General features: G+C 40.0%; 4 protein-coding genes across 4 annotated transcripts; 3 read left to right on the plus strand and 1 right to left on the minus strand.

The window, feature by feature from the left end:
* Nucleotides 1-1,409: 1,409 nt before the first annotated feature.
* LOC114583051 (olfactory receptor 14C36-like) lies at nt 1,410-2,330 on the minus strand. Its single transcript, XM_028716139.2, has one exon. It carries the CDS (start codon nt 2,328-2,330, stop codon nt 1,410-1,412), a length of 921 nt encoding a protein of 306 aa, XP_028571972.2.
* Nucleotides 2,331-9,240: 6,910 nt separating this feature from the next.
* Nucleotides 9,241-10,221, plus strand: LOC114583050 (olfactory receptor 14A16-like). The gene has a single exon (XM_028704396.2). The coding sequence runs from the start codon at nt 9,241-9,243 to the stop codon at nt 10,219-10,221; it is 981 nt and encodes a 326-aa protein (XP_028560229.2).
* Nucleotides 10,222-14,953: 4,732 nt separating this feature from the next.
* LOC114583049 (olfactory receptor 14A16-like) lies at nt 14,954-15,952 on the plus strand. Its single transcript, XM_077918330.1, has one exon. The coding sequence runs from the start codon at nt 14,954-14,956 to the stop codon at nt 15,935-15,937; it is 984 nt and encodes a 327-aa protein (XP_077774456.1). The 3' UTR covers nt 15,938-15,952.
* A 5,668-nt stretch (nt 15,953-21,620) lies between these two features.
* LOC114589704 (olfactory receptor 14A16-like) lies at nt 21,621-22,595 on the plus strand. The gene has a single exon (XM_028716143.2). The coding sequence runs from the start codon at nt 21,621-21,623 to the stop codon at nt 22,593-22,595; it is 975 nt and encodes a 324-aa protein (XP_028571976.2).
* Nucleotides 22,596-24,091: the final 1,496 nt, after the last annotated feature.

Genomic DNA, 24,091 nt, shown 5'->3' on the forward strand with positions numbered 1-24,091 from the left:
GGTGGTTGAGTAGAATTTTTTTTTTTTTAGAGGGGGCTGCCTCTGTCTGTGTTGGAGAAAGAGGTTTGCAAGAGAGATTCCTAATCTCCAGGACAGTGATACCTCGAGTTACAAACGCCTCAGGTTAAAAATGCTTCAGGTTACAAACTCTGCTAACCTGGAAGAGTTACCTTGAGTTGAGAACTTTGCCCCAGGATGAGAACGGAAATTGTGTGCTGGCGGTGCAGCGGCAGGAAGAGGCCCCATTAGCTAAAGCACGCCTCTAGTTAAGAACAGTTTCAGGTTAAGAATGGACCTCCGGAACAAATTAAGTTTGTAACTAGAGGTACCACTGTACAATTGTGATTGCTACCAAGTACATAGTTAGATTTATACCTGCCCCCATCCATCTTTAAACAAACATTCCACATGAAAATACTCAGGCTAGAATAAATCACAGGCACTTAGCTTTGCAAATAAGTGAATTGTTGCTGTTGTAGTTGTAGTTGTTGTTGTTTATATACCACGATATACCTACAGGTCTCAGGGTGGTTTACAGAATAAAATCAAAAAATAAAACCACAAAAAAAACAACAACCCAGTAACACCCCCTGTGGTTTACTCACAGAGTTTCCAGCAGTGGCATGAAACAAATTTTCATCAACTGGGAGTAAAACAAAGAAGAAGAAAGGTTCCAAACGTCTTAAAAAGAAAAGTACTTGGTTTCTTTACAAAAAGGATCATGTAGTCTTTGGGTTAGCAAAGCTTATAAAATCCTTTCTTAGAGAGATTCTTCATTTCACGTGCAGTATTTGCCGAGTTGGGAGCCAAACTATGGCTCCTTCTTGTATTGGTCCAAGAAGCACACAAAGACTGAGAAGGGGGAATTGGAGGCTGCTGAGAGCCTGCTAAGCCACAGCCACTTTAAACATGAGCTCAGGGCTCAGGTTAATGCTTTTTTTATATATACAAATAGAATGCTCCACACAATGGAGACCCCTGATAAAGCAGAATACTTGATAGTGTGAGGTGTTCTATTCACATTAAGATAAATGGATGTGGATGCCCACTGCAGTGGGTGGGATTTCGTGCACAAGGATGTTGAGATGGGGTGTCCATGTACAATCTTTGCCTCCATTCATGGATACAATGTCCGTATGCTTAGGCGAACTGGCAATTATCATAAAAAGATGAGCAACCTTGGAACCCCTATGGTTAGGTAGAAAGGCAGCATACAAATATTTTAAATAGGGAAATAATTATTAGCAAAAGGTTGTCTCCAACTAAGTTCTACTCTAAGTAGCCCCATTGAAATTAATAGTTGGAAGTGTGTTATGTCAATTCATGTCAATGACTCTGCTCTAAATGTGAAAGATATTGGACACAACCCTAGTAGTCTTCCATCTGAGGTCACCAGGCAAAATTCATTTCTATTTTTTCTGAGACATTTTCCGCAAAGCACCTTGGATCTCTTTGTTTCTCAGGCTATAAATTATGGGATTCATCAGAGGTGGCAAAATGGCATACAAAACAGCAGCCAACAAATCGAGAGATGGAGAGGACAAAGCCTTTGGTCTCATGTAGGATAGCATAACAGTAGAAACAAACAAAAAAAATATGGTCAAATGTGGGATACAGGTGGAAAAGGCTTTATACCTTCCCTGTGCTGACTGAATCTTAAACACTGCAGAGAAGATATAACTGTAGGACACCAAGACAAGCAAAAAGCAGAACAACCCCACACAAAAGACACTGGCAAGCGTGAAGCGCTCACTGGCTTCCGTGTTTGTACAAGATATCCTATATAACTGAGGGATATCACAGAAATATTGTTCAATCACATTAGACTGGCAGAAATGTAGCCTAAATGTGTTTACAGTGTGGATCACACCATTGAGGACACTGCTGAGCAACGAAGCAGCTGCCATTTGAAGACAGGCATTCCAGTTCATAATCAGCATGTATTGTAGAGGGTGGCAGATTGCTACATAACGGTCATAAGCCATAACAGTGAGAAAGGACAGCTCAGCCCCTGCAAATGTGACAACCAAGAAAACCTGGGTGACACAGCCAGAGAATGAAATCACATTGACATTAATCAAGGAATTGACCATGGATTTGGGCACAGTGGTAGAAATGTAGCAGGCATCAATGGAGGATAGGAAAGCCAGGAAAAAATACATGGGAGTATGAAGATGTTGGATTCGGGTTATGGTTACGATGATGAGGAAGTTCCCCATTAAGGCTGCTAAATAAAGAGAGAGAAACAACACAAAATGTAAGATCTGGAGCTCTCGAATATCAGAAAACCCTAGAAGGATGAATTCTGTCACAGATGTTTGGTTTACCATTCCTTTGGTTGGAAAATATTCTGTGGAGAGAACAGGAGGAAATGTTGGCAAGAAAACAAAGATTTTGCAAGTTTCTTTGTCACCATTGTGTGTTTAGCAAACCCACTATGAGCTTTTATTTTTTGGTAAAACACAAAGTGTAAAGCAAAGATGTGTAAGCGTGGCTATATAAGGTGGTTGGGAGAAGAACATTATCTAACTGAATGGCTTTGACATACAGTGGTACCTCGGGTTACATTCGCTTCAAGTTACATATGCTTCAGGTTACAGACTCCACTAACCCAGAAATAGTACCTTGGGTTAAGAACTTTGCTTCAGGATGAGAACAGAAATCGTGCGGCGGCGGCATGGCGACAGCAGGAGGCCCCTTTAGCTAAAGTGGTGCTTCAGGTTAAGAACAGTTTCAGGTTAAGAACGGACCTCCGGAACAAATTAAGTACGTAACCAGAGGTACCACTGTACTCTGGATTCCTAATTCACAGTTTGTCTGTGCTTGGGAGATGGAGGGTCTTCCCTGTTAACAGAACAACTTGAATAATTAAAATAGAGTCCAGAGATAAAATGAAACAAAAACAGTGCATAATTTGAGCAGAGGGGGAAACAGAGGGATTTTGTCTTTTTTATGTCAGGCCTTGTACAGAAAAGGCAGATGTTCAACAAACATACAGTGGAAAATTCCGTCAAAGCTAACAAGACAATAATAACTCATGTTATATCAGCAAGGATCATGCCATTCTGATGGGTAGGTACACAACATCTCCTCCTCCACCACCACTGTCAGCAGAATTAACCCTTGAGTTACCAGCTGAATGATCCCTGCTGTTGTTCTTCCAACAGTTCCTAGATATTTTATGCTTATACTTTAAGTAGCAAACCAGGAGTTCAGAGATGGCAAACCAGGCACCATTAAGAGGTTTGTGGATTACAGCTCCCATAAACCCTGTCCATTTACCATTGTGGCTGGGTTGATGGGAGTTGCAGAATCTGGAATCTGGAGGGTCACAAATTTCCCATCTATGTACTAGTAGAATATACATATAATTGTAAGAAAAGAAAGAAGAGATCATGAATCAAGGAAAACTGTCTTTCTTTTCTACATTGCAACTTGTTCATTGAATTAGCTGGTTATATTGTCAGTCTTAAAAGAATGTATTATTCTGCTTTTCAAATCTCATTTGCCACATTTCTCTCCTACAATGTACATCCTTCCTTTTTATTTAAATTTTTGAATCACAGTTTCTTATCAGTTTGCAGGTCTTCTGCATTCACAATCTAGAATGGTTTAAAATTTAATGGGGAGGCTGTAGCATTACTGTCACACTACTGTGACTAATGACTAGTAAATACATCCTTATAAGCAATCTACATGTTTTCAATTACAGTTGATGAAATTTGGGCACCAGTAAGCCACACGTTTGTTTTCTAGTTCCTCATTGAATTGTCCCCAAAATGCAGCAGGTATGGGCAGAAGGAAAACTTCCCTTTACCTCCTACTATAATTGTTCAAATGCACAATTTATTCAAATTTACTTAGATTTCAGTGAATTAGCTAGAGAAACAAAAACCATAAAATCATTTCCAAACCTTAACTTACCTGTTAATTTCTCTTAAGAATGCCTTTTTGATATAATAATGCAATCACTGTGTTTATTTGGAGACGATTGATCTATCTCTGCTCGTGTTCAGATTTCAAGAATCTGTTCTTCAGAAATCTGCATATGTAGCAGCAGAGACCCAAAGGGAGAAATTAAAACAGAAATTGAGTAGCATGGACTTACCCACAAGGGTGTTGTGGATGTCTACAGGGCTCTCACCACAAGAACCTTGGAAGATAAAGCAACTGTCTAATAACCACTTAACAGAACACAAAATAATGAAACATTTTCATTTCTTTAAAGCTCCACTTATAGTTTTTGTCTCCCTGGTTTACTGCCTTTTTGCCCCTTTCCTTTTCAGGGGCCTTGATATGCTCTAGAAGGTCATCCTCAATCACTGTTTCCATTGACATTCTGTGGAGAACTGTACAGTTCTATTCAAAGTGCATGAAAACAAAACAAAGGGGTTGAGAAGCTATGGAGAACAAGGAAGGAACAAAAAGGAAATGGGTATAAGTGTGGCTCTCTTTTTTTAATAGCACAAAAAGGTGGAAGTGCAATAAGTCTTTCCCTTCCTTCCTTCCTTCCTTCCTTCCTTCCTTCCTTCCTTCCTTCCTTCCTTCTGACAACCTGGAGGTGTGGTGGAGAGGCTTATCCAAGATGTTTAATATGGTAGTGACAGCCTCCTCCAAAAAACACATATCAAGGACATTTATCTATGGAATGCCTGAAAGAATGGACTGTGTGGAATTTTATGAGGATTTGCACATTGCCAATTAAAGAGAGCTCAACTTTGATTTATTATGGTTTTGATGAGACACCAGCTCGTTGAAAGCAAGGAGATGAATATTGGAAGTGGTTCAGAAGTCACAGCCGGACCTGGACTGCTTTTAATTTCAAAGCAAGATGGAGAGTTGTGGCATACTTGCAAAAGAGCTCTCGGCGGAGGAAAGAGAACTGATTCCAACATGAACAAAAGAAGAAGGAAAACAAATACAGTGGTACCTTGGGTTAAGTACTTAATTTGGAGGTCCGTTCTTAACCTGAAACTGTTCTTAACCTGAAGCACCACTTTAGCTAATGGGGCCTCCTGCTGCTGCCACGCCGCCGGAGCACGATTTCTGTTCTCATGCTGAAGCAAAGTTCTTAACCCGAGGTACTATTTCTGGGTTAGCAGAGTCTGTAACCTGAAGCGTATGTAACCTGAAGCATATGTAACCTGAGGTACCACTGTATTCCACACAGCTACATGAAATAAATTCTCTCTGCAAGGTAACTGATATGGATTTATAGAAACATCTTTGAAAGTCATTACATCAGTGGCTGCAAGAACAAAGGATTAGATCGGAATAGTGGAATTTGGATTAATTAAAAGAATTGGCGCAGGATCAAGGGAACAATATCAACTCCTGACAGCCGGAACACAGGAAGTCAGCCAAAATGTTTAATTCAGACTGTTTAATTGGCTTGTATTGAGATTGGGCATTATTTGGAAATGTATTCATGTGGTTACCATTGGATTGTTATTAATGAAAAATTAATAAAAAGTATTTAAAAATATAAGCATAAATAATGCTTGTGTGTGGTCTACTTCATCACTAGGGCTTCAGGAATGAAACTGCATTGAGGAGAAGCCAGCCACAGAACCCGTGGCTCCACGCTCAGTCTCCTCTGCCCCCTGAACTGTTAGCATTTCACTGCTCCATTGCTGGATGTGTAATTACGGAAGCTAGTCTTATCTCTTCCACTCTGTTGTACTGCTGTACTTTCTCTCTCTCTTTTGGAAAAAGAAGAGAGGAAACGCCATGATTCCTTTGTCCTGTATATATTGTTTAATAAATACTTAGAAAGCACACACCAAGCTCCACTTCATTTCTGCTATACTCTGCTGAGTTGAGTCATTGAGTGTGCACGTAATCATCTGATATGTGTTGCTGGGAGCGTGCCAGGACTGGAGATTTATGGACGTCCCAAGCTGCGCATCACCAGGAAGGCACCGGAGAGGCACCCCCCCTCATGGGGGGGGCCCGCCCTCAGCCCTAGCTCAATAATTATTTGAGGGCCACAAAGAGTTCACCCCCCCCCCCCGGGCTAGGACCCATGTCTCCTGCACAGTTCACAAGTTGTTATTAATAAAGTGGCCCTAGTTTAAACCCACATCTTTTGTCCTGCCTATTTTTTCCCCACCTGTCTCCTCATGAAAACAAGACAGTGGTGGCAATCTTGGTGTGTGTGTGTCCCCAAACCTTCCCCTCCCAATTCTTCATCAATCTCTGTTCTAACTAAAAGGCCAGTGCTGGGAATCTTTTTTCCTGGATCATCTTGTGGAGGCCATTGAAGGCCCATATGTATCCAACCTGTGGTCTTTTGTAGAATGGGTTTGACAGTGATGGTGGGGGGTGGGTGGGCTGGAGGGTTTCCTTGCAAAGCATATGCCAAGAAATGTGAAAGGGATTTGCTGGTGAAGACCAGTAACATTCCCAACATGCTTCCCAATTAAGTTTGTCACTTACCATAATATATACCATGGTTTCACCACTGATGAATCCAGTAACTTACAGCTTGAGAAGCAAGGTGGTAAAAGGTGCTTTGTCAAAAGTACTGGGTTTGAGGCACTCTTCTATGAATGCCCTCTCTAGCTTTTTTCTTCAAATGTGAAGGGCCTGGATATGTTTTGCTTAGTTTTCTCTGTTGCTCCAGATGGAAAGACCTGCATCAAGTGGTTGGATTTACAACAAAGGACATTTTTATGGAACATTGCATTGGCAGTAAAATAGGTTTTGTCAAAGGGTGATGAAGTCCTTTTTAAGGACTTGGTGCTAACAACACCAAGGTCATGGGTTTGGCTTCTTTTTGGGCAAAGACTTGGTGCTAACAACACCAAGGTCATGGGTTTGTATGGGCAAAGAGGTCTTTGATTCTTGCATTGCAAAGGGTTAGACTAGATGACCCTTGGTGTCCCTTACAACTCCTACAATTATATGATTCTATGATACTTTTTTAACAAGACAGTTAGTGTGTGAGATAGCATCTAGGTGTAGGGCAAAAGCATCAGGAACATTCAGGCATTCTGGAGAGCCAATGCCAGTGAGTGTAAAAAATGCTGAGCTACATAGACCAAGGGTCTGATTCAGTACAAGACAGCTTTCTATCTTCCTGTAATCTGTAATTCTCATGAACTTTTGTCAGTCTTTACTAACCATATTAGCAAAAAACAGAATTAAAGTTGCTTAGTATGCCTTACTAATGAGAAGTCTTGGATTCCCAAGAGAGCAGATCTCCAAGAATGCAAAAGGGACATGATTGTCCCTTTCCACATTAACAAATTGATATTGTCATCATAGATCCACACGCAGGGTTTTATAAAGTGTCATGTATGGCTCAACTGATACATGTTCAATACTTCCACTGAAGTGGGGGGGGGGGAGAATATGAAGCTGAGAGAAATTTGTGAAGAAAAAAAGGTATGTTATTAGGTGCTTACATTTTTCTTATGCTCTTAGTAGTCAACTGCTCTCAGTATAAAAACAATGCACTCTCCTTCCTTTCCCCTCTCTCATTCTTTTCTTTCCCATACATTTGCTCCTCCCCTAGCACTCTCTATTGTCAATGAAACTCAAACAGAACAGAATATTACAGTTCATTTTAGATGCTTAGAATGGGTAAAGAGTCTGTTGTGCAGTCTTTGATAAGGATGGATGAATCTCTCAATTTAGATTTTTCTCCATTTCTCATTTTTACAATCTTACGTTCTCTTTGCACTATTTCCACATCAGTTTGTGTGTGTTTCTTGCTGAATAATCTGAATGAATATTCATACAAATTGCCATGCACATTTTTTTCTTAAAATATTCATTTTCACACAATTATATCCAGTACATACATTTTACAAGAACTTTCCCCAAACACAATATATCTTTCTACATTCCCCCCACTAACATTCACTGTTGTGTGCATTTTTATTGCAGTTTCCCTTAATATACACTATACAAACATTTTAATGTAAATTTTTTTTTGGGGGGGGAGGAGATTGCAGAACTGCACTGCAAAATACAGAGAAGTGGAGATTTCCAAGTATTTCCTAGATTTCCTAGAACCTTAAGGTTGTTAAATTTAGGATAGACAAAAGAAAGTACCTGTACTTCTTCACATAGTGTATCCTTTAGCTATGGAATTCACTTCCACAAATTGTAGTGATGGTCACCAACTTGAGTGGCTTTAAAAGAGAATCAGACTAATTTATGAAACAAAGTGCTAATGGCATCTACTGGCCATGATGGCTCTGTTCCACCTCTAGTGTCAAAGACAGCAGTCTGCCTCCAAATATCAGTAAAAACTAGTGATTGCTCTTCAACTCAGGCTTCTCATAGGGATCTGGTTGGTCACTGTGAGAACGGGATTCTAGAGGTCTTTTGCCTGATCCAGGTGAGGTCTTCATATGTGTTTAGTTACATACTGGCAAATCAACCAAGAATGCAGCGTGCTCCAGGTTGCCTTCCTAAATATATCAGGGGTGGGCAGCCCCCTATGCCCTTTCCCCAATTGGTTTGTGGGTAAGGCCTGCCCATTTTGAAGGTCTGGCACAGCAAGGTGGAGGGTGGTATTAGGCAACCATCCCCCTCCCCCAGCCATGCAGGTAGGTGGTGATTTCCCCTGTCTGGACATGGCCGTGCTGTGTGGGAACCCCACCCCTACCTCAGCCCCAGGTGAATGGATATTTTTGTGGATTTGGGGCTCTACTATAATTTTTTTGCACTAAGGAAAGTATTGAGAAAGTGCACCTCTCAACAACCAAATCAGAATGAATGTTCAATAAACAATGGCTATTATATCACCTTTTTGTAAAATTTGAACAAACAAATCAGGATGAATTCTTAAAAAAGAAGTAGAAGTGATCTAAGTCAGTGTTTCCCAACCTTGGGCCTCCAGCTGTTTTTGGACTACAACTCCCATCATCCCTAGCTAGCAAGACCAGTGGTCAGGGATGATGGGAATTGTAGTTCAAAAACAGCTGGAGGCCCAAGGTTGGGAAACACTGATCTAAGTCAATGTATACTCAATTACAGCAATCACCTATTCTTCCCCTGCCTGACCCTGTCTCATTACCAATTCTAAAGTTGCTTCCATCTGCATATTTTAGATTATACCACTACCTTGGTGTACAGACCTAGCATAACTTCTTTTTCCAAAATACATGATGTATAGCTGTAACTATTATTGCAATTTTAAAATCAAAAGTGCAAGTACTGTTGGTCCACTCCTTACAATGTTTCAATTTCCTCTTAACACCTGTCCTGTTTCCTTCCACAGACAGCATGGATACTAAGGAGCAAAGCACAGTTAATCAATCCTCTCTGTCAGGATTTATTCTAATGGAATTTTCAGAAGTAAGGGAACTACAGATTCTACACTTCTTTATGTTCCTTGCTTTTTATCTGGCAGCACTTACAGGAAATCTTCTCATCATCTCTGCAGTAGCCTTTGACTCCCACCTGCAAACACCGATGTACTTCTTTCTCGTGAACTTAGCTATACAGGACCTTGGTTCAGTTTCAGTGATTATGCCCAAATCCATGGCCAATACCCTCTTAAATATTAGATACATTTCTTACCCAGGATGTGTTGCTCAAGTCTTCTTCTTTCTCTTCTTTTTAATATCTGATTTCTTTCTCCTCACGGTTATGGCATATGATCGATATGTTGCCATTTGCAAACCGCTACAGTATGAGATGTTGATGAATATGCAAGCCTGCATCCAAATGATTATTAGAGTATGGATCAGCAGCTTTCTTTGTGGAGTTTTACACACTGGGTGTACCTTTTCTTCCTCCTTTTGCTCCAATGTGGTCAATCAGTTTTTCTGTGAAGTCCCACATTTGCTTAAGATGGCCTGCTCTGATTTGTACCTTTTTGAAATTGGAGCTATTGTGTTAGGATCTGTCACTGTGTTAGGCTGCTTTATCTTCATCATTGCAACCTATGTGCACATCTTCACCGAAGTGCTGAAAATCCCCTCTGTTGAGGGAAGGCAAAGGGCCTTCTCAACGTGCCTTCCCCACCTCATTGTTGTCTCTATATTTGTGTTCACTGGCTGCTTTGCTTACCTCAAGCCCACCTCTAACAGTCCATCACACTTGGATTTGGCATTTACCATGATATATTCCATGGTTCCACCACTGATGAATCCCATAATCTACAGCATGAGAAACAAGGAGGTAAAAAATGCTTTGTCAAAACTACTGGGTTCGAGGCTCTCTTCTATGAATGCCTTCTCTATTTCTTTTCGTCAGAGGTGAAGGGGCTGGCTATGTTTAGCTTGGTGTTCCCTTTGCTCCAGATGCCAAGACCTGCACCAATAGGCTGGATTTGCTACAAAGGATATTTTGATGAAAGATTACTTTGACAGTAAAATAGAGTGATGTCAAAGGGTGATGAAAATGAGTCATTTTTTAAAGGCAAATGCTGGATGGCCATCTGCTAGGGATGCTATGATAGGGGTTTTCCTGCATCAGCAAAATGACATTTTAAGTCACTTTCTCTGATTTCTGTGAAACTCACCATTTATTTTATGGGTACATTTGGGTGTGTAGACACAAAATTCTCTATGTGTTCACAAAGTCACCCTCCATCCATTCCTTCAGGTCAGTTGCACCATTTACACCTTTGTTGTCTGCTCAGGTTGGCTGGTGTTCACCATTGCTTCTGTCTTGACTGGATTTATCTTCAGTTGCCCTTCCTCAGTTAAACAAAATTACAGTGCAATTTTGTCCATGTCAGATTGTACATTGTCACCACTGAATTCAATTAAGTTTACTTCAATAATTAAATGGCTAAAGATTGTACCCCTGACATTCATTTAATTTGGGTTCAGGGCTCTGGCTCAAGGCACAAGAATATTTTTTCTGTGTCTAATGTGTTTATAATCTCACAAGCTTTTCCTATAAATGTGCAGTATTTGTTAATCCCAATGGGGAACTGATATTTTTGTGATGTTTACACTATGTGCACATATTTAAGCTGTAAAGTTTAGAGTATTAGTTTTTTTAAATTATTAAATGCTGCCTAATTACTCACATTTCCTGTTTAATTTATAATACATTTTGCACCTGAAATATATTTCAGAAGTTGCGAGTACTGTAAATTAGACATGTTAAGGTTTGAAATACTCTGTAACTCAACATTATTCTGAAGTGTTCATAAGTAAAGAGGCATTTATACTACTTTTCTCTTTATATGTTAGTTTACTGTTTGCTCTGTTGACATTCTAATTCTTATAAATGTAAGCTCATGGTCTGTGTAATCCATACTGGATTGATATCACTCTTGTTTATTGTACTCTGAAAAACAAATCTCTGTTATTTAGAAGTAGGGAGGCTAACAGCACACTATTTTTTCAGACCTAGCCAAGACTTTTCTGAATTTGACAAAAAGTACAAAAGAGAATGTTGATTCCATGTTTGGATGAGACCAGCACCCAGTCCCTAGTCATCATGGTGATCGTTTGATGAGTAAAGTGGAGAAATAGCCCTACTCTTCAGCTCATCTCCATGAATCAACTGAGAAGTAGTTGTTCTTTGAAATGTGTGCCTCTCTGTTAGATTGTGGGGTGACTGCACCCATCACCCACATTTCACCCCTGGAGGGTTAACCAAGGGTAAAAGAAGTCCTGGTTTAGCACAAATATTGTGAAATCCAATTCAGATACCAACTAGGATAAGACTATTCACTTAGAAGGCATGTTGGAAGATGAAAGTCTTCAACAGATGCCAAAAAGGCAATATAGACATCGCCTAATATATAAGTAGAAGGATTTCCACAGGGTAAATGCCACCACACTAAAGGCCCAAATGGAACAGATCTGCTGATGAAATGGTATCTGCAGGAGACCCTCTGTTTACAGCAACCTTCTCCCCCCCCCCATCCCTGTGTATTATTTTGGTGTGCCTGTGTGTTGTTTTGGAGTGACCATTAGCTTATTCTGGCTGTGGCTGATAGGAGTTGGTCCAAAACATCTGAAGGGCACCAGTATGGGGAAGTCTGTTTGATCAAATTGAAATGGGTTCAAATTCCCACTCACACAAAAAGTTCATTGTTTGACCTTTGGCCTTACCTAGTGTTTTCCTTACAGTTCCTATGAGGATAAAATGAGGGAGCAAATGTTGTAGGTCAGTTGGAGCTGTTTTGTGGTGGGATGAGATACAGCTACCTCTTTGGAATTATTATAATAGTAATATACTATATTATTAATATAGTATATTATATAGTATATTAATAATAATATACTGCCCTGTACCTGGAGGTCTCAGGGCAGTTCACAGAATAAAATGCTATCACCATTCACTTCCTATGAATGGAGGAGAGGGATAGATAGATCAAAAAAAGATACCTTCCTCATTTGAGAAAGGGAGTAGAGCTAACTTGACTTTCCCCCAAACACCTCATTCCATAAATCTATGTCCCTGATACTAATTAAACATGCAGCTGTAGCCATTCACCTTGCTGCAATTCCTGTTGTGGGTGCTTCTAAAAATGGGCATATGTCCATCCTAAACTGTTGTTTCTTTGAATTGTCATATCTGAAATAATTTTGTTTCTGTACAGCTCTACTACTGAGAGGCTTTCAATTCCTCTGAAACCAAATCTCTAGGAACAGAAATGAGTTATTAATAAATCTCCTCCCCATGCTGACAAATTTTATTGCCCTTATAGTTCCAAGTGTAGGAGTATTTTTATATAATTGCATGTGTAGCTGGTATGATATGCAATCGTTTATTTTCACTGGAGGAGAAAAAGTGGAAAGAATTCTACAAAGAAAAATAGTAAGCTGTTTAGTGTGTTTTTTTGTTGGTTTTTTTGCAATTGCACTCTATATGAAAATAATGAATCTCCCCTTCCCCTGTCCCTGTCTCTCTATCATAGTCTTTCCTCCACATACTGTATAGGTGCTGTGTCCTGAAAATTTCTCTGTATTCTTGAGTCTGGAATTGCACAAAGCACTTCAGTGTATGCAGTTTGTCTATTTTCTTGAAATATTCAGATATTTTCACACAACCAAGTGAATTGCAATGTGGATTAAATAAATCTGCTGTATAAACTCCATCTTGGAGGGCTACAGGTTATCGATAGCAAGACTGAATATTAGCATTTAATGTCAACTAAAAATTGAATTGGACACTACAACAGTGTGGTGTTGTGGTTAAGAGCGGTGGACTCATAATCTGGTGTACCGGGTCTGTATCCCCGCTCCTCCACATGCAGCTGCTGGGTGACCTTGGGCTAGTCACACTTCTCTGAAGTCTATCAGCCCCACTCACCTCACAGAGTGTTTGTTGTGGGGGAGGAAGGGAAAGGAGATTGTTAGCTGCTTTGAGACTCCTTAGGGTAGTGATAAAGCATGATATCAAATTCAAACTCTTCTTCTTCCTCACCTGAAGTATCTTAAAGAGAGGACTTTTCTACATTAAAGAAAATCCTTGGAAGTTTGCTAAACGTAGTCCAGTGTTCCTGAGGAAGGATGTGTACATCTCAGGTAGACGTTTTCTGAAGTATTGGATATATATTGTGAATGAAGCCTGGATACCTCAGTTGGTTAGAGCATGGTTGCAGGGTTGATCCCCGTATGGGACGGCTGCATAGTCCTGCATACCTACTAGATGATCCACAGCATTCCTTCCAGCTCTATGATTCTATTATTCTTTTGTGTCAGATTGCTGAAGAACTTCACATTATACCATGTGAAGCCTGGATTACAAAATAATAATCCATTAATCCATTTCAACCCAGCTAATAATTACATCACATATAATTTTGTGATGTCAGAAATGTTGTGTTTCTAAGACAGTTACTTTTTATTTGTGCCTGTCATACAGCTATCAGGTTCAACAAGTCCAAATTCCTCTCCTTGCCCACATTCTCATTCTTCATTTCCCTTTGGCTGTTCTATAAACATTCCTCAACCATTTATATGCTTCCTTTCTTTGAAACCCTTTTCTCTTTGGTTGAAAAGAGGCAACCAAAGGGCTTCCAAGGGAAGGGGTGGGATAGCTGGAAACACCCTTCCTATGATGAGCTGGGAGAGCTCAGTCAGTAGAGCATGAGGCTCTTAATCTCAGTCATGGATTTGAGCCCCATGTTGGAGGAAAAACTCCCAGCATTGTAGGGGGTTGGACTAGATTTCCCTCTTCCAACTTTACTGTTCTATGATTCTATGATATTACTCACAGTCCTTCTCCTGCAGCTTTTTGCAAGGCTTCAAAGGGTTCATTCCTATCTTCATGTAAAGCTCAGGGAGTGGGGTGAAAGAAAACCTGTCTGAAACCCTGGAAAGCCACTGCAAATCAGTGTAGAAAACCTCTGTAGGACACTACAGTGTCTGGTAGCAGCTCTCCAGGATGTCAGACAGTGACATTTTTCAGTCCAACTTGGAGGTGCCAGGGAGTGACTTGTGTAAGCATGAATGGAAGCACATATCCGTGAATGGGGGAAAGTATCAGTAAGTTGGAGGCATACTCTGATTTTACTAAGCAACTGTGCCTGATGAGAAATCAAGAAACACAATGGATCAGTAAAATCCCCCTAGTTAATTTGCCAAATGTTAAAGATGACCAGTTTGGAATGGTATGAGTTAGTTCTTTTTCCTTTTATAATTGAGCTACCACATTATTTTCACACTGTTAGAAAGGCAACATTATGATCGTCTATTTAGGCGGTGAATGTGGACAACATTCTCGGGTGTGTGAAATGCTTACACACTCAGGGACTCGGTCACTGGAAGGTGGGATATTTAGCAGTTGATTTATGGAAACTTCAAACTGTTAAATGACATTAGTTACATCAAACTAGTATAATGAGTTTGCAAGCATCAATTCTAATAATACATTACACATATTACAGTCATCAACATCAGCTTTTCTTCCTTAGAACATTGCCTTATTCTAAAATAATTTAGATATAATAATAATAATAATAATAATAATAATAATACTCTCATTTTTAACAACTGTTCTTCTGTTACCTTCCAGAGGCAGCATGGATGTCAAGGAGGAAAGAATAATGAATCAATCTGCTCCATCAGATTTTTATCTGCTGGAATTCTCACAGATTCGGGAACTGCAGATTCTACACTTCTTTGGATTCCTTGCTTTTTATCTTGCTACAATTACAGGAAATCTTCTCATCATCTCTGCAGTAGCATTTGACCACCACCTGCACACTCCTATGTACTTCTTTCTGATGAACTTGGCTATACAGGACATTGGCTCAGTTTCAGTCATTATCCCCAAATCCATGGCAAATTCCCTCATGAGTACCGGACACATTTCTTACTCTGGCTGTGTTGCTCAAGTCCTCTTGTATGTCTTCTTTGTAGCATCAGATTTCTCTCTTCTCACAGTCATGGCGTATGATAGGTACATTGCCATTTGCAAACCATTACATTACGAGATCCTGGTGAATAAGGAAGCTTGCATCCAAATGATTGTTAGTGTATGGATCATCAGCTTTCTCTATGGAGTGTTACACACCGGAGGTACCTTTGCACCTAAATTTTGCTCCAATGTGGTCAATCAATTTTTCTGTGAGATCCCACATTTACTTAAGATGGCCTGCTCTGATTTGTACCTCATTGAAATGGGAGTTGTTGGGTTAAGTGTTGTCATTGGGACAGGAAGCTTTATCTTCATCATTGTATCCTATGTGCAAATTTTTACTGCAGTTCTGAAAATACCTTCTACTGAAGGAAGGCAAAAGGCTTTTTCAACTTGCCTTCCACACCTATTAGTTTTCTCCCTATTTATATTCACCGGATACTTTGCTTACCTCAAGCCTGCCTCTAACACCCCATCACATCTGGATTTGGCATTTGCCATGGTCTACTCCATAGTTCCACCCTTGATGAATCCAATTATCTACAGCATGAGAAACAAGGAGATAAAAAATGCTGTGTCAAATCTATTGAATTTGAGGTTATTTCCTTTGAATGCCTTCTACAGTCTTATGCTGCTGCAAAGGTGATTTCTATGTATAACTCTTATGATAGAAAACTGGATGTCTTATAAGGATCAGTTGAAGGAATTGGATATGCTTGGTTCAGTGTTCTCTGTTGCTCAAGAAGGACAAGAGCCACACAAATAGGTTCAAATAATAAGATTTTGTATATTTTGTAAGTAGATTTTGATTTGGAATAAGTTCCTGATAGAACGAGTTGTTTGGCAGTAGAGCAGACTTTCTCAGAAGTGCGTTTCTTGAGAAGCCTGGGTGGCTGTTTGTCAGTGATGTGGTAGTAGTGGACTTCCTGCATCGGCAAGAGATTGTACATGTACAAGATAACCTTTGAAGTAGCCAACCAGGCAGTCATCTAGGTCATCAAGGTTAGGGGGGCACCAAGCTGAGCTCACTGGCTGGGATTTTTTTAATATTATGTACTGACTGCAGTAAGCTAGGGTGGCAAAAAGCAAGTGTTTATAACCTTTCTTTCAAGATTCTGTAAATTGTATGGGCACTAACTTCAAAAAATGGTCTTCCTTCAATTAGCTTTAAAGTAAGCTTCTGTTTCAGTGCTAGGTAAAAGAATCAATACAATGCAGCTTTACTTTGAGCAGTGGCGTAGCGTGGGGGTGCAGGGGGGGCCGGCTGCACCGGGCGCAACATCTGGGGGTTAGGGTTAGGGGCGCAAATCCACAGGTTAGGGGGCGCAAATCCACGGGCTAGGGGGTGCAAATTACTTGCCTTGCCCCGGGTGCTGACAACCCACGCTACGCCACTGACTTTGAGGCCATGTTACCAAGCACTTAGAATTTCAAATGAGGTAAATACGATAAATATTATATAAATAATAACAAATTAAAGTTGTAAGCTTTAATAATTCAGCTGGGTACTTTTTTATATATAAATGTTTATTTATCTTTTCAAAGATAAATATAATGAATATTCTAAAATAAAGGACGCTAACCAAAAGATAGGAATCCCAACAAAATAAAACAAAATACTGCAAGTAATAGTTCTGTTGTGTTGCGTAGTGCACTGTCACTGCTCAGAATGGGACTTCTTGAACTTTGGATTGTGCAAACTGTAGCACAGTGGCTGAGAGACCAAGGTTTAGGACAATGTTGTTTTCAATGGATAGTGTAGCAATTGTATTTCTTATCTGCCGTAGCAGATAAAGCCCTATACGGCCTAGGACCCTCGTACCTACGGGACCGCCTCTCCTGGTATGCCCCACAGAGAAACCTACGATCTGTAAATAAAAACATCCTTAAGGTCCCAGGCCTTAGAGAGGTTAGGCTGGCCTCAACTAGAGCCAGGGCCTTCTCGGCTGCGGCTCCAATCTGGTGGAATGCTCTGTCACAAGAGACTAGGGCCCTGCGGGACCTGACATCTTTCCGCAGGGCCTGCAAGACAGAGTTGTTCCACCAGGCCTTTGGTCAGGGCGCAGCCTGACTCCCTCCTCTGGCAACCTGCACAGTATTTTGGTTGCCATCAATTTGATTTTAATTAATTTTTATAATGAAATATTTTAGAATGTGTGATTATTCAACTATTTGGTTATTTGATTGTTGTTAGCCGCCCTGAGCCCAGCTTCGGCTGGGGAGGGCGGGATATAAATAAAATTTATTATTATTATTATTATTATATAACAAAGACATTTTGATGAGATGCAGTAACAAGAAGCTTTGTTTACCACTGGCAACCTAATCTTAGCATGTAATCATGCCATACAGGGATTTCTCCCTGGCCACAACAAAGTGTATATTTCACATACTTCTATATAAAACAGAGTAAATGCTCAGTTAAAGCTTAAGTCATTGTTTAAAGCATTGGTGTTCATTCAGTGTAGTAATGAACAGGTTAAATAAATTTTATTTGTCTCCTTTGCTAAAACTTAAGTTGGCTGTAAAATGTATCCTTGGAAGGCTGGAGGGGGCCCCCTCCTCCTCCTCCTCCTTCATTGAATTTTTATACCGCCCTACACCTGGCGGTCTCAGGGCAGTTCACAGAAAAAAATCACAACAAATATTAGCTATCCCAATCAAGGTGAGGTAAAATCTTTATGTCTGTGCAGCAACAGAAACAAGGTTGGTAAGGCAGGCTGAGGATTGACCAAGAAGCCCCCCTTCTGGATTGACGCAACAGCTGAGCGGGGGTGTGGGTGTGGATGAAAGCCATTGCATAGCATCACCCACATGCTGCAGGATTGCCATTCAGCTCAACAGGTGATGAGCAAAGGGGTTGATCCTGAGATGTGGGTGATGATCTACAAGTGGTTTTCAAGGTGCTTATGAAGCATCGCTCCCCCAGGCAAATACCAGTTGACAGCTATCAATTTCGGGGTGGAGATGATGTACTGCAAGCAACTTTCCTTTAGATGGTGATATATCAAATGGTGTATAAGAATTCTCAACTTTTACCAGATCTTGTAGAGCTATGCAGATAATATCCAAGGGATCTAAAGAAAAATGTATGGGAAACTGGAGATTGAGAAAGGTAGTCTATGAGTATCATCATATATATATATTCATATCACACACACACACATATATATATGTATATATATATATGTGTGTGTGTGTGTGTGTGTGTATATGTGTGTGTATATATATATATACACACACACAAACACACACATATGCATACATACACCATATAGATACCATATATATATAATACACCATATATATCCTGTGTGATTCCTGCTAGCACACACACTTGGGCTCTTGCTCCTTCCACCTGCCCCTCCCAAGCCCTCCAAATTTGGCTCTCGGTTGGGTTAGAAGAACTCTCCAAATAGTATGTGGGAGAGAAGGGGAATTGTTTCATCAGTAAGCTTCATTACTGATTGGACATTCACAATATCACAATGTTAATTTCTACCCAGATATAAAAACAATTCCAAATCCAATACAGATACCTATTGGGATAAAAATCTGCACTCAGAAGGATTCTTGAAATATTAAAGTTTTCAACAGGCACCAGAAACATTATAGAGATGGCAGTTCTCTGATGTGTAATGGGGGAGGGGCCCTTCCTGTTTAATAGAGGCTTGCTGGGATTTTACCAAGTATCTGTGCTTGATTAGAAATTAAGAGAAGTTGTGATATGCATGACTGACATCAGCTTGGCAGCAGGCTCCCCTCCCCACATACTCCCAGAACCAGGAGAGGGGGAGCAAAGGCAGGCCATATGCAGGTGCAGTCTCCAATTGTTTTCAAAAAGCCCTGGAGAGAAGGAGACACAGATAGCTGTGGGGAGGCACGAACTTTCAGTGTGGGCAACAGATTTCATGTAGTCAGAACTACTGATTTCATGGAGTCAGTCATGAGCTGCTGTGGTCATTAGGCATGAAACTCAGATCTCTCTGACTAATAAAGAGATAACGCCAGCTTGAACTGTGTGATTTATTGACCAGCTTGCCTTGTGACCCAAGGCTTTATGTGGTGCTGCTCATCATTAACACTGGCATTTAGAGGTTTCCATGCCAGAAGAATTCCCCTCTTAGTTTTGTTATTCTCATGCTACCCTAAACAAACAGGCTTCCCTAATCAAATTAGCAAAACTGACCAAACTATATTATTGTTTCTGTACAACCCTAATGCTGAGATGTGTTGAATTCCCATGAGAACTAATCTCTAGGAAGACAGAAGATATATTAATAAATTTCTTCCCCATGTTGATAAATGTTTATTGTCCTATTAGATACCAATGTAAGTGGATTCTTATAAAATTGCACGTTTGGCTGGAGTGGCATTTAGTCATTTAATTGCAATGGAGAAGTAAAAGAATATGAAGAAAAAAAGTAAGATACTTTCTTTGAATTTTCTGAAAGAAAGAAATGAATTGGTCACCCTCCCTTCATCATCTCTATCTGTCATATTCTCTCCTGCACCAATAGTCACTCTCTCCTGGAACTCTCTACCTCTGTTCACGGTTCTGGCATAATACAAGGTACATCAACATGTGTTGCATCTATTTTCTGGATATTTTCACATGTTTTCATACTAGGAAGTGAATTGCAACTTTAATTGAATTAATTTGCTGTAGATTTCTAACTCAGAGGTCTACAGTCAGCAATGGGACTAGTCACTGATATTGAATGTAAATTCACATTTAAATTGAATATCCATTTTTCTCATCTGGGAAAATATCTTGAGGAGTTTTAAAAACAGGATTTTATATTTTTTTTAGTTCTTAAAACCCTGGTGATGTTGAGCCCTGTCAAATATTTAGGGGAAAGGTATTGTATATCTTAGGCAAATATTAACTGAAATAATACTGTGACTGTCTGGATGATTTTGTGGCAATTGTGGTGCAGCTTCACATTATACTCTGTGAAGTCTAAATTTATTTTCATTTTGTCCTAGCTGATGATTATATGATGTGTATTTTACTATGTTATTTTCTCTCTCTTACTTTTGAATTGTAACTGACATGTTATTTTTTTCTTTGGACTGGTTACAAGTCCAAACTTCCCTCTGCCCATATCACCCGTCATATTTCTACCACTGTTCATCTGCAGCCATTTGTTGGACACCAATTTCTTTCCCATTCTTTCAAAATCCTCCATCCGGTGGAAAGGAGGCAACCATTGTCACATAGGAAAGTGCCTCATGCTGAGTCAGACCATTGATACCTCTACCTCAGCACTGCCAGTAGGGAAGGTCTGCAGCTTGGTGGTGGAGCATCCATGTTGTATGCTGCAGATCCCAAGCATTTTCAGCTAGGGCAGGTGGGAAATAATGTCTGATTGTCATTCACTGTAGTCAAAACAGAGCTCCATGTACCACTGGTTTTGACCCAGTATAAACTGGATACCTATGTTGTTATGTACACCAGCCTCCCTGAACCTGCTACCTTCCTTAGGTTTTGGACTACAATTCCTTTGACCCAGGCAGCACAGCCAGTGCTTAGGAAGTTCTAGTCTGAAACATCTGAAGGGCACCAGGCTGGGGAAAGGTGGGCTACCCTGATTGGCAGCAGCTCCACAGGATGTGAGGCAGTGATCTTTCTTAGTCCTCCTTGGAGATCCCAGATGTTGACCTGTGTAAACATGTGCTCTTTCCCTAAGCTGGGACCCTTCCCATTAAATTAGAAGCTTACTGTAGTTTTACCAAGCATCTGTCCCTGATGAGAAATCAAGAGAAACAAAGGAATAGTAAAAGCCCTCCTTAGTAATTAGCCGGATGTTAAAGATGATGACTATTGACTGTGATGAGTAAGCTCATGTCAGATTCACATTGTCATCATGGTTTCTAATAAATTATGAAATGGCCTTTTGCCTTCTAAAATTGAGCTATGGCATTATATTAGGGGGGCCAGAATATCAGGCTAGTATTGACTGGAATTTGACAATGTTATTGTATATGTATCTGATCCACATTCAAAAGATTCAGTCAGCAGAAAGTGGGATATTTGGCACCTAACTCCTTCAAATAGTCAAGCTCTTAAGAGAAATAGTGAATCAGTGGTATGAACAAACAATAATGACCTTGCAAACATAATTGCATTGCTAATAATAATAGCACTAGTATTCACAACCATCATCATCATTTGCGGGCTCATCCCCCCCCCCAAAAAAATATTACTGACTCCTTTAGAACGTTGCTGCCTGCTACAATAACTAAACACCATCATCAGCAACAAAAACTTAAATGAGAGGGGTAACCGTCTCAACAGCGGTATTTCTGCTTCCTTCCATAGCAACATGAATGTGAAGAAGCAGAGCATGGATAATCAATCATCTTTTTCAGAATTTCTCCTCCTAGAATTCTCAGAAGTCCGGGAACTGCAAATTCTACATTCCATTATATTCCTGGTATTGTACTTGGCAACTGTCACAGGGAATCTTCTCATCATCTCTGCAGTAGCCTTTGACCACCACCTGCACACACCCATGTACTTCTTCCTAATGAACTTGGCCATGCAGGACCTGGGACAAGTTTCAGTCATTAATCCCAAATCCATGCTCAATTCCCTCATGAATACCAGGTACATTTCCTACTCTGGGTGTGTTGCACAAGTACTATTGTTTATATCGTTTATGGCATCTGATTTCTTTCTTCTCACAGTCATGGCATATGATCGGTATGTTGCCATTTGCAAACCATTGCAGTATGGGGTGCTGATGAATAGGCAAGCCTATATTCAAATGATTAGCAGTGTATGGATCAGCAGCTTTTTCTATGGAGTGTTACACACTGGAGGTACCTTTGCATCCCCCTTTTGTTCCAATGAAGTCAATCAATTTTTTTGTGAAATCCCGCAGTTACTGAAGCTGGCCTGCACTGATTTGTATCTAGTGGAAATAGGAGTTCTTGTGTTAAGCGGTGTCATTGGAGTTGGCTGTTTTATCTTCATCATCATAACCTACGTGTACATCTTCAATGCCGTGCTGAAAATCCCCTCAACTGAAGGAAGGCGAAAGGCTTTCTCAACCTGCCTTCCCCATCTCATAGTTTATGCCCTATTTGTATTTACTGGATACTTTGCATACTTCAAGCCTACCTCTAATACCTCACCATATCTAGATTTGGCATTTACAGTGATGTATTCCATGGTTCCACCCTTGATGAATCCAGTAATCTATAGCATGAGAAATAAAGAGATTAAAAACGCTCTATCAAAGCTACTGCGTTTGCCTCACTCCTCTATGAAAAACTTTTCCAGTCTTATTTTATGAAGGATAATATCTGTATAGAGTATAACACTAATTATAGAAAACCTGAAATTCTATGAGGAAACTTTGAAGCAGCTAAATAGATTTAGCTTTGTTTTCTCAATTGATCTAGAAGGGATACATTGCTTATATTGCAAATTGTGAAAATTGGTGTGGTGGTTAAAATATCCGTCTTTGCCCTGCAGCCCTCTGCATGCTTTTTTTAATGATCTTTATTGGTTTTACAGATTTTACAAATTTGACCATCATAATACATAATACATAGCTTATTCCTTTTAACCTTAATACTTTAACTCTAAACAAGTTTGTACTTCCTTCCTTCCTTCTAGGTTTCTCTATATTTTCTGTATATTTACGCATTTGTCATGCTTACATTCTATGTGTACTTAATACTATGGAATAATACTATTCAAAATTTAATTGAATATACATCCTTCAATTGTTGTAATATATTTGTTCAATGTTCTTAAATCCAAAATGAATGATTTTTAATAAACATTATAAGGTTTATTTCAGTCCCACGAGTGTCTATTTCCAAACCCTTCTAAAACTAGTAAATCGGTGTTATCCAATTTTATCCAATCACCCAACCATGTTATACAGGCAGCCTCATATTAAAGTTTAAGTCCCTCCACATGCTTTGGCTTCTAGCTCCCATCATAAGTGACTTTGGGCTATGCTGCCCAGGCCTTGGGTTAATTCAATAATCTACGGCCTTTAAAAGTGGGTGGGGTTGTTGTTTTTGTCTGTTACTCTATTGTGTATTTTTGTGTTTTTATATTGTAAACTGCCCTGTGATCCGCAGATGAAAGGTGGCATAGAATTGCTGTGGTTGTTGTTTTGCTTAATCTGAATTTTATTGTATTTCACTTAAGGTGTAATAACTTTAATAAGTTGAATGAATGAATTTTCTATGGAAAAGTGAAGCAATGGGAATTACCGCTCACACCTTTAGCAGTGGGCGGGGTTCGCAACCCAGCTCAGGCTTCCTGTGCCAGGGTGATGCCCCTCTGCATGCAGGCCATCGTTCTACTCCCTCCCTGGCTAGCCAATCAGCTGCAGGCTGGGGGGTGGAGCAAGGGCCAGGTAAGAAGGGCTCCAACTGACCTTCCTCCCAGTCGGTCTTTGGAGTAAAGCAATGGGAAACATTTTAACCCACACTTACACCACTACACCTAATTGTGGTTCCCTATCCACCACTGGACCTAACGGTCAGGGCTACCTTTACCTTTACCCTCCAAAATGTCCCTATTTTCATCAGAGGAATGTTGGAGGGTATGTGTTTTCCCTGACTTTTGCCTGGCTCATGTTAATGGTTCAGAGTGTTTGTCCTGCTTGCACCTTTGATACAAGAATCAGCTCCTGGTGAACTATGTATAGCTCTTGATATAACATCTTTCTTGTCCATTGCAATGGAAGGCAACAGTCTTTCTCTTTTTTGTAATAGTATTTTGTTCTTTTTTCCATATCCAAAGTTACATTTATTACTCAACAATTAT

Source organism: Podarcis muralis, chromosome 13 (assembly GCF_964188315.1).
Source record: "Podarcis muralis chromosome 13, rPodMur119.hap1.1, whole genome shotgun sequence".
NCBI classification, from domain to species: Eukaryota; Metazoa; Chordata; class Lepidosauria; order Squamata; family Lacertidae; genus Podarcis; species Podarcis muralis.